The 11,119-nt window shown below is 42.6% G+C and overlaps 1 protein-coding gene across 3 annotated transcripts in view; it reads left to right on the top strand.

Moving 5' to 3' along the window:
- Positions 1-9,747, top strand: part of LOC127646423 (gamma-aminobutyric acid receptor subunit alpha-5-like) — a 51,443-nt gene extending 41,696 nt beyond the window's left edge. For all 3 annotated transcript variants that reach the window (XM_052130066.1, XM_052130067.1, XM_052130065.1), the window contains 2 exons: positions 5,340-5,551; positions 7,774-9,747. In XM_052130066.1, the coding sequence (XP_051986026.1) occupies positions 5,340-5,551; positions 7,774-8,064 (503 nt within the window). In that variant the 3' untranslated portion in view covers positions 8,065-9,747. The remainder of the gene's footprint in view (positions 1-5,339; positions 5,552-7,773) is intronic.
- Positions 9,748-11,119: the final 1,372 nt, after the last annotated feature.

Consider the following 11,119-nt stretch of genomic DNA (forward strand, 5'->3'; position numbering starts at 1 on the left):
AAACCCTACTCTACTCCTACTGAAAAGTTTTTTGATGAATTACTACTATGATGATTTTAGAATGATTTAATTTTGAAAGTTTTTTATACTGATTATGTGCCTGAATATTATTTAGCAGCCGAAATGATAGTTTAATGCTTATAACGTTTTGAGAATTTTATTTAGTTAAATAGAATAAAAGTGTTATTTAAAGGAATAGTTCACCCAAAAATGTAAATTTGATTAATTTACTCCCCCTCATGTTGTTCTAAAACCGTATGACTTTCTTTCTTCCGTCGAACACAAAAGGACTTTTTGAAGAATGTTCACGCTGCTCTCCATACAGAACAGTGGATGTAGACTGGGGGTTGTCAAGCTTCAAAAAGAAGCTCATGCTCTGTATTACACAGCCTTCTGTTCCGTTTACAAAAAGCTTCACTATAATGCTGCGCTTTGCTAAGTGCTTTTGGGAACAATCCTGCATTGTGACCAGCTTTGAATATGTGTGTAACACGTCAATGAACATTGACCGGAATTTATTGCCTCGGCTGGTGAGATCATTAGATGCACCTGTGGCCAGGCTATAAATAGACGCATCACCAGCGTGTCGTCAGATCCGTTTTCTTCAGAGCATACTGTGCGTTTCACAAGCCTGTCAGAAACTTTCTTTCCTCTGCTAGGATTTAGAATTTGTTAGGCAGTGCGCAGTGAACCTTTTCTCCTTTCCCTCTTTCTATATATATATATATATATATATATAAAATAGAAAAGAAAAAGTTGGAAAAATGTCGCAGAGCAAACAATGCGTGTTTCCCTGTCAACGTTCTATGACTGTCAGGTACACACATCAATTTTGTTTTGTTTGTTTGGGAAAAGAGCATGCTGCTCTCGCGTTTGGGCAGGGACAGTGCGTACATTGCGACCTACTTTCGGGCGAAATGCTTCGTGCTCGCCTCGCTTACTTCCGGGAGTCAGCGCCCACTCTTTCATCGTGGGGCTCTCACATATATCTGGCTGAGGAGCGAGAGACGGGTCCGTCCCTATCGCTCGCTCTCTCCCCAGATCCAGCTGATCCTTCTCGTAAGCTGAAGCGTGCCTCGGCGCCTCTTCGTTTCACTGTACATTTCACACATAATAATAAAGCGGCTGAGAAATTACTTGAGGTGGTTACTCGGGCTGTGGCCAGACTACAGCTAGACTGGCCACGCGAACAAGAGACCCCCCCCCCAACGCTCCAAACTATAAGACAGATTTCTGAATATACAAAATATATATAAATATATATATATAATATATATATAATAAAAAAAGGGAATGCTATATTAGTCCCTTTCTTTGATGACCTCCATGATGAGCTTTCTCACTCATGGAGGAACCCATATACTTCCCGTGTTCACGTACCCTCAACGTCTTTATACTCGACTATCGTGGGTGCTGAGACATGGGGGTATTCAATGATGCCACCGGTCGAAGAGACGCTTGCGGGCTCACCGGGTTCGGTATCATCACTTAAGAAATCCGCTCTCCCCACTAAGCCATGCAGGACTACGACGGGGCGCGTGTACCATCCACTTCGGCCCTCCCGATACCCTCACAAAGGCGGATACCCCCGCCACCTTTGGTGTTTCGGGTGACAGAGGCTTCCAAAAAAGAGTTGGGTGTACCGTTGCTTCCTGCCTTTATCCAGGACGCGGAACACTCGACATACCCTCAACAGGAAGTGATACCCATCTCAGAGAACCTGGCAGCGTGGAAACTTCTGCCAGGCATTTCTATGTGGGTTCTGAACACAGCAGAAAGAGGGTACAGAATTCAATTAGCTCGCCGCCCTCTGCATTTCAACGGCGTGGTTCCCACTACCTTCAAACCGGAGCAGTCACGTCTACTGTGGAAAGACCTGCAAAATCTCTTGGTCAAAGGGACCATGAACTTGTTCCCCTTCCAGAGAAAGAGTCAGGCTATTACAGCAGATAATTCCTTGTCCCCAAGAAGGGGGGGGGGGGGGGGTTGCGTCAGATTTTAGATCTTGAGGCTTGAACCGCTCAGTCAGGGTGTTCAAGTTCAAGATGCTAACTGTCAAGATGGTCGTGTCTCAGATCCAACATTACGATTGGCTGATCACGATCGATCTCATGGACGCGTATTTCCATATTGGAATTCTGCCACAGCACAGGAAGTTCCTGAGGCTCGCTTTCGGGGACGAAGCCTTCCAGTACCGGGTTCTTCCATTCAGCCTAGCCCTATCACCCCGCACATTCACGAAATGCATGGAAGCAGCACTGGCTCCTTTGCGACTCCAGGGCATCCACATTCCGAATTACATAGACGATTGGCTGATCTTAGCGCAGCTCCAAGAACTGGCAGTTCAGCACAGGGATATTGTCTTAGCTCATCTGGTTTCTCTGGGTCTGAGACTCAACGTCAAAGAGCGTTCTCTCTCCCACCCGGGTAATCACCTATCTGGGGGTTATATGGAATTCGATCACGATGCAGGCACAGTTGTCTCCCGCTTGTATCACGTCCATTCAGAACACCCTGAGCAAACTCAGGCTAGGTCAAGGTTGCACTGTTCACCAGTATCAATAAATACAAGGTCTCATGGCATCTGCATCCATGGTGATCCCTTTGGGCCTGCTCCATATGAGACCATTTCAGCTGTGGCTAAAAGCCAGGGGATTTCATCCAAGAGCCAGTCCCCTAGGGCTAATAAGGGTTACAAACCGTGTGCTTCGTTCCCTTGCTATGTGGTTCAGAACCCGGTTTCTGACCTTGGGTCCCACTCTAGGTGCGTCTCATCGTCGCAGGCTGCTAACGACAGACGCATCCCTGACGGGCTGGGTAGCGGTCTTAAGTGGTCGTCCAGCTCAAGGGGATGGGAGGGTCGTCATCTCGGTTGTCATAGTAACTGTCTCGAGTTGATGGCGGTATTTCTGAAATACTTCCTCCAGAGGCTACCATGTCTTGGTGCAGGTGGGCAATACAGTGGTAGTCTCTTACATAAACCATCAAGGAGGTCCACGTTCACGTCAGCTAAATTTCTGGCACGTCGGATTTTCCTTGGGGCCCAGGGCAAGCCCCTGTCACTCAGGGCAGTTTATATTCCTGGATGCCCATATGTGGGAGCAGATTTACTGTCCAGACAGAAAATACTGACGGGTGAGTGGAAACTCCACCCCCTAGGTAGTGGAACAAATCTGGGTGAGATTTTACAGGGTAGAAGACGACCTCTTCGCCACTAAGAACAGCGCAATGTCTCCTCTACTTCTCCCTGAGTCACCCAGCCCCCCTGGGTCTGGACGTGATGGTGCATACATGGCCCTGAATGCATCTGTATGCGTTTTTCCCCAGTTTCTCTGCTCCCAGAGTCTTGGCCAGAGTTCGGCAGCAAGGGTCTTGCCTCTTACTGATAGCGAACAGGGTATGGTTCTCGGAGCTAATATCTCTCCTCGACGGCTCGCCTTGGGCGATTCCGGACAGGAGGGACCTTCTGTCTCAGGCGCAGTGGACGATATTTCATCCCCGGCCCGAATTGTGGAAACTTCATGTTTGGCCCCTGAAGGCTACCAGCTGAGGGACACAGGGCTGTCACCTGAGGTTATCGAGACCATTCTTAGTGCTAGGGCTCCCTATACCAGAAGAATCTACACCAATAAATTGGGTGTCTTCGAAAAGTGGTGCAGTTCACATGGTGCAGATCCAGAGAGAAAATTGATTCAGTTATGGACTTTCTGCAGGAAAAACTGTCTTGCCAGGCCTTGATGGATGGGGTGCCTTTGGGGAGGCATCCTCTACTCGGTCACTTCATTCGTGGAGCCATGCAACTGAGGCCTCCTGTTAGGACCAGAACTCCTTCATGGGACTCTGGTTGAGACCCCCTTTGAACCTCTAGAGTCAGCGTCTGACAGACTTCTGACTCTCAAGATGGTCTTTCTTATGGCGATTACCTCTCTTAAGAGGATTGGGGATCTACAGGCTCTGTCTGTTTTGCCGGCCTGTTTAGAATTTGCCCCAGGTATGGCCAAAGCTATTCTGCATCCTCATCCTAGCTACCTTCCTAAGGTGCCTTTTTCAACACTACATCCTGTCACTCTAGAGGCCTTCTGCTCCCCGCCGTTTTTGACGCCGGAGCAGGAAAGACTTTGCAGGCTCTGCCCATTCCGTTCGCTTCAGACTTATGTCCACCGCACTAGCCAATGGCATAAGTCAGGGCAATTATTTGCCTGCTATGGGGGCCGCAACAGGGGGGCGGCCGCTACCAAGCAGACTATGTCATATTGGGTGAGGGATGCTATTGCCCTGGTGTATGAGGCGCGCGGTCAAGCTTCGCTAGTTGGTGTCAGGGCTCACTCCATCAGAGGGGTCGCCTCCTCTAAAGCCTTGGCTAGACGGGTCCCTCTGCAGCAGGTTTGTGATGCAGCAAGCAGGTCTTCTCCGCACACATTCATCAGATTTTATAGTTTGGATGTTCATGCTACTCTGGGCTCTTACGTCCTTGAGTTGACATCTCAAGCTCATGCCTGAACAAGTTTGTGATGCGGCAGGCTGGTCCTCTCCGTGCACATTCATCAGTTTTTATGGCAGGCTCATGCCTGAACAAGTTCGTGATGCGGCAGGCTGGTCCTCTCCGCACACGTTCATCGAACCTTATGGGTTAGATGTTTTTGCTACTCCGGACTCTTACGTCCTTGAGTCGACATCTCAAGCTCATGTCTGAGACCTCTCGCATTTTTGTGAGCACACTTCACAACCATAGGGTTCCGGAAAGCCCCAGTGCAGCGGCGTGGGTATTGCGTTCCCAAAAGCGCTTAGCAAAGTGCAGCATCATAGTGAAGCTTTTTGTAAAGGGAACGTCTCGGGTTACATGTGTAACCCTTGTTCCCTGAAAAAAGTGGAACGAGATGCTGTGCTTCTTTGCCGCACTGGGACGTCCCAGGACTGCTCTTCAGAAAAAGATATCTGACGACACGCTGGTGACGCGTCTATTTATAGCCTGGCCACCGGTGCATCTAATGATCTCACCAGCCAAGGCTATAAATTCCGGTCAATGTTCATTGACGTGTTACACACATATTCACAGCTGGTCACAATGGAGGATTGTTCCCAAAAGCGCTTAGCAAAACGCAGCATCTCGTTCCGCTTTTTTCAGGGAACAAGGGTTACACATGTAACCCGAGACGATTCCATATGATAGCTTTGGTAAGAAAAACACTGAGATTTAAGTTGTTATTCACATCAAATCTTGCTTTTAAAATCTTGCTTGTCAGCTGTGGTCACTATTCACTTTCATTGTGTGGAAAAGTGCAGCTTGGACAACCTCTTTTAATATTCTTTATATCCATATGTCTGATTGTCTCCCTCAGGTGTGACCACAGTGTTGACCATGACCACCCTCAGCATCAGCGCTCGCAACTCTCTACCCAAAGTGGCATATGCTACAGCCATGGACTGGTTCATCGCTGTTTGCTATGCCTTTGTGTTCTCAGCACTCATTGAGTTTGCAACAGTCAACTACTTTACCAAACGCAGCTGGGCATGGGATGGAAAGAAGGCCTTGGAGGCCCAGCAGCCCAAAGTAAGTGAATGTTTTGGGGGTTTGTGCATGTGTAATGTACAACTCTAGAAATGGTAATAACAAGGAATTTAACAATTCTGTTTTTAATTCCTCTGAAAGATTCCAATACAAATGACTTATTTTAGTAATTTTGAGGAATTAATACATCAAATAAATATTGAATGCAGTACAATAAAATATTTTTTTGTTAACATTTCATTCATTCTCTTTTCTTTTACCCTTCTTTTACATTTAATTTCTGTCTGAACTCTTTACAACGCTCAGACAGTCTCAGAAACAAAGCCATTGTTGAGCAGTGCAGTTGCATAACTTGACAACAGTTCTGTTATGTTTAACGTGAAGGTAGCAATACATTACTTCTCTCATAATGGTTATGTAATAAGCTTTTTCTAAAAAATCATTTAGAGACACCAAAAGAGCTTGAGAGCACTCAGTTACAACATTTCAGATGGTGACACTTACTCAAATGTCAACAGATTTATTAGATGTGCCGCAATTGTGTTAACTGCTGATAGATGTCACATTTTAAAATTCTGCAGGATGAATATTTAGCCTTTATCCAGAATGCCCCTCATACCAGCCACTTCATTGAGATTTCTGAGAGTTGCTTGTTTGATGTACATGTAAATGCTAGGTTTTCACATCTCCTTATAGAAGATCCATTTCCACCCAGGTGGTAATTTTTCATTCACAGTGGAAAATCAGAACTGAAAGAACGCTCAGAATTGAAAGAACGGTCAGTGCAGATGTCACTGTGGTGAGTGTGTTAGTAAAGGCTCTACAGTTGGATCTCTGAAGGTCAGATTTGGACCTCCAGCTCAGCTTCCTTAAATGTCACCCTCACTTTTTTTATCGAAAACCACCATACTCTGCCTCTCCTTCAGAGAAGTCTTTCCACAAGCCTGAGCCCCAGCTGAGGAGTCCTCCTTTAGACAGGGGCAGTTTAAAGAAGTGACTGTTCATTGTATTGATGCTATTGGGGTTTAATTTTTTTTATGCTGCTGGAGTGTTGACACAGTTAAATCCTTGTGAAGACAAAATCTCTTTTTTTTAAAGAGATAGTTCACCCAGAAATTACAATTCTGTCATCATTTAATCACCCACATGTTTTTCCAAACCCATATGACTTTCTTTATGCATTTTTTTCCTCAGATTTTTTGTTGAACTATCCATTTAAGGTTATTATTATAGTTAAGCAAAGATATAGATTAGAATGAATGGTGTGGCTAGAAGTAGAGCACGATCAATATGTATTGAAACTCAAAGTCCTTTGTCCCTTTGATCAGGCACTGTGCCAGACTACCTCTGCCCACCTGAGACTGAGCTCTAAAAGAACTGGCACATATATAGGATAGCAGGAGCTGTAGCCACTTCTTATTTCCCCTTCAATATAATGTTTTCATACAGTTTGTGGTGATAATTAAGTAATTGTTGAAAGGATTATTTCAACTATTTATATATATATAGTGAATATTTGCTGAATGTCACACTGATGGTATGGTTCCAGAACAGAAACATATTTGCGAAAAAAGAAAAAATTATAACATTTCACAATGTAGCAAAGTCACTTGCACCAGGGTTATTATAGTTTTGAATTTTTTATTTGTCCTGTTCCAATTTAGTAGCCAATTGTTTTGTTAGTTTTCACACTATGATTGTTAGTTTTCGTTTTGTGTGTGTGTGGGTGTGTGTGTGTGTGTGTGTGTGTGTAAGTTTTATAGTTTCAGTTTAAAGTTTTTTAGTATATTTAGTTTTAGTTTAGGTTTACGTTTAGTATTTTAAGGCTGCCAAAGTTAATAATATTTTTATAATATATTTGTGTATATATTTTTATATTTATAATATAATAATATAAATAGTTATTTTAATAATCATTCACTATTTATAATGTATTTATAATATCATCATATATATGCCTATAACCAAAACTAAAACTAAAAGTGAATCAAGTGAGTGAATCAAGTTCAATCCACTCTGTTGACAAGCCCTTTTGAACTGAACTATCAACTGCTACATTATTGTACTATGTCTTTATTAATTCATCTTCTCTTTGTTTAATGTTCAGATCTCTCTGTTAACACTGACTGTATTTCACCTTTAATTAGAAGGTTACGACCTTCAAACTGATTCATTCTTTCTTTTAGAAGCTAGTTAGCTGCTTCATTCTTACAATGAAACTCCTGACTATAACAAAATCTTCTCTTCACGTTTCTTGAACACAGAAAAAAGACCCATTGGCACTCTCCAAGAAGCCAAACAATGCCTGTTCACCCGGAGTGAACTTCACAAAGGATGCAGCCATCTCCACTATCTCTAACAGCACTGCTGTTCAGTTGAAGAGTGCTGAGAGCAAGCCTGCAATGGACCCCAAAAAGACCTACAACAGCGTCAGCAAAATTGACAAGATGTCCCGGATAGTGTTCCCTGTCCTTTTTGGGACCTTCAACCTGGTATACTGGGCCACATACCTCAACAGGGAACCAGTGATTAAAGGAGTTGTTTCACCTACATAAAATGGATGACCCCACCAAGCTAATCCCTTTGCAACCTATTTTTCTTCAACATTTTAATATTAAATGACAAAATGATCCTGCAAAAATAATGCCAAGCCCTTATTCACTGCACCTCTCACATCGCTACAGTATAAAGGGAGTGCTTCTTTCGAATTTCCCTTCTTATATCATAAATTGCATGACCGATTCCAAGCTCTTTGGGAATATTATTGCCATATCTGCCTTGACTTTCTACTTTATATTCCCCTGTACTAGGATTTCATTGGTTATTTTATTCATCTTACAATGAAATGAGCTCAACACTGGCTGCCATTTCATTCATGAAAAGTTTCCAAAGGACTTTCCAAAGGAAAAAATTATGCATTTGGCATCAACAAATATCACCGAATCAAAAAAGATTTACGAAAAAAGTACAGCAAGGCCAAATGCTATGCAAAACCACAATTTTCTACAATATTGTAATCAGTAATTGCTTACAACGAAACCCTTGCTTTATATGAATGAAATTCTATAAGTTTAGTAGCTTTAGCATAAGTGTATATTTAGGCACAGAGATAGCCATGCTAAATTTGTTGCCTTCAGTGGGATAACTTAACACTGAGTGCACTGGAATTTCCTGCAAATACTTTAAACGACAAGTCGTATTCTGCTTTCATTTGTAATATTTTTCTTGGCTTTTTTTTACTAACTATATAGCATTGTGCACCCTAGAGGCAGCTTTTCACACTTTAGTCCAAGACATTCTGCAAAGTGAACAAGGTCGGGTTGCGGCTAAGAATTTCAAATAATTTGTACATAGCTTGTGTATGCTTTGCTTTAATGTAAATGTGGCTTACCATTAGCGCGGAAGAGCTGAAAATGGTTCTGCTATGCTATCTAATGTGCAGCCAAAGCAACATAAATGCGGACTAGCTCACTGGAAATGCAGATTGTCTTTTGAAATATAATATGCTTTGACAGAATATGGCATTTCTTTACTGTTAATGGTTTTTAACTTATTCAAAATTTATTTTCATGCTGTTTAGGCAAAATACATTTTCTTACTTTTCTCTGTGCTGTAAATTGCTCTGTGGGGTTTGATTACCTGGTTCTAGAAGAGAAGAGATTGAATGTTGACACCTAGTAACAGTTCATTTTTCTTTACATTGTATTGTGGACTAATCTAAGTGAAAACATTAGGTTAAAAGTACTGAAAAACAATATGAAAGAAACACTTAGGCCTACACATAGAATAAATGCCCAAGGTTATACTAAATGGACCTTTATTTAGATTCTAAAAATGTCAAGACATAATATAGAAAAAAGACATCGAGAAAGAAATAGGCCAAATGGAATAAGAAGACCGATGTTTCAGAGATGGGAGTTGCTGTTGTCAAGCATGTGAACACAAAGCTTGTTGAAGGTGAAATGTCACACCAACATACCATCTCTCCAGTCTTCAACTGTAATGCATGGGTACTTATTTTATGGAAAATATGTAGAAAAGGACAGTGACCTTGTAGTGCAAAAGAGAAATTTGGAAAGACTCGGTTATCATCCTTTATACAAAGGGTCTGTTAAATGCTTGATTCTGATTGGTTCACGGGCGCTCCCTCGTCTCCCCCGTACTTACACATGCTCACACACACACACACACACACACACACACACACACACACACACACACACACACACACACACACACACACACACACACACAGATAAGCAGCACATCATTCGTTGACATTTTGGAATAGCAAGGAAGGCTTGAGCTGTATCAAAGCTATATACACTTGATCGATACAACAGTTTCCATATAATCTGAAATAGCTGTGTGAAAAACCCTCGAACTCCCAACTCTCTCTCACACACACACACACACACACACACACACACACACACACACTCCCACACTTGTGGACGCACATCATACATATAACACACACAATTAAGGCCCAAACATACTCGTGAGAGAAAAACAGAGTCGTCATGTCAGCGCACCCCTGCATCTCAGTGGGGTAAAATAAAGTTGTTAAGATTTATAACGGGAATATGGCGGCACGTATCTTGACGATTTTGAAGCTATGTTACTTCTGACGAGAGCTGCAACAAAAAAGGTAATCCCAGAAGCAATCTCTCTCATTTTCTGAGCTTCTCTCTTTCGATCCCTCAAATACAAACTCACACACACATGCACAACACTACATTATTACTCCAGTAAGTCCTCGAGTAAAGCAGCGCTTTCCTCTGTTGCTAGTTCTAATGTGACATTTTCGAATTAGCAATGAAGGCTTGAGCTGTATTAAAGTAAGACAAAAGTAAGGAAGAAAGTAGTTCCACTCATAAGAGCATTTTAGGGACGAAAACCAGAAAATGTCTTGAGATAAAACCTTGAACAATGTCTTAAGGTGTGGTAACTATGGTATAATTGGAATACTTGATTACAAACCATTAAATTGTTGAATAATAATGCATACCCAAGGTGAGCATTATTGTCGTTAATTATTCGTTATTTAATAATTATATTCTAAACTTGTTACATGAAAGCGAAATGGTGCAAATGACTAAGTGACCCATGGATGCTGTGTAGGTCAATAACTACAAGAACCATTAAGCCCTGCTCATCTGTGCAGTATTCAGGCATGCAAGAGACAGAATTTCAAGCAAACTAACGACTCGGTTACTAACGTAACCTCGGTTCCCTGAGAGGAGGGAACGAGTATTGCGTAAGTAGCTTACGCTATGGGAAAACTCCGTTTCTCGAGAAATATTGAAGTCTTTATGTAAAACGCATTGCAGCTGCACAGCAGACAGTAATGAGCGAGGCAGCTCGTGTTCGCGCGCTCAGAGCCCGCCGAAATTAGCATAGCCAGGCTATATAATGGGTACCCCGTCATACGAGTTCCTTTAGGTTCAATCGACTGAAGCGAACTGACCAAGCACATGCACGGCAGCTTACGCAATACTCGTTCCCTCCTCTCAGGGAACCGAGGTTACGTTAGTAACCGAGTCGTTCCCTATCGAGAGGTCTCTCCTATTGCGTAAGTAGCTTACGCTATGGGAACACCATGTAAAA

This window comes from Xyrauchen texanus, chromosome 7 (genome assembly GCF_025860055.1).
Source record: "Xyrauchen texanus isolate HMW12.3.18 chromosome 7, RBS_HiC_50CHRs, whole genome shotgun sequence".
Classification (NCBI taxonomy): Eukaryota; Metazoa; Chordata; class Actinopteri; order Cypriniformes; family Catostomidae; genus Xyrauchen; species Xyrauchen texanus.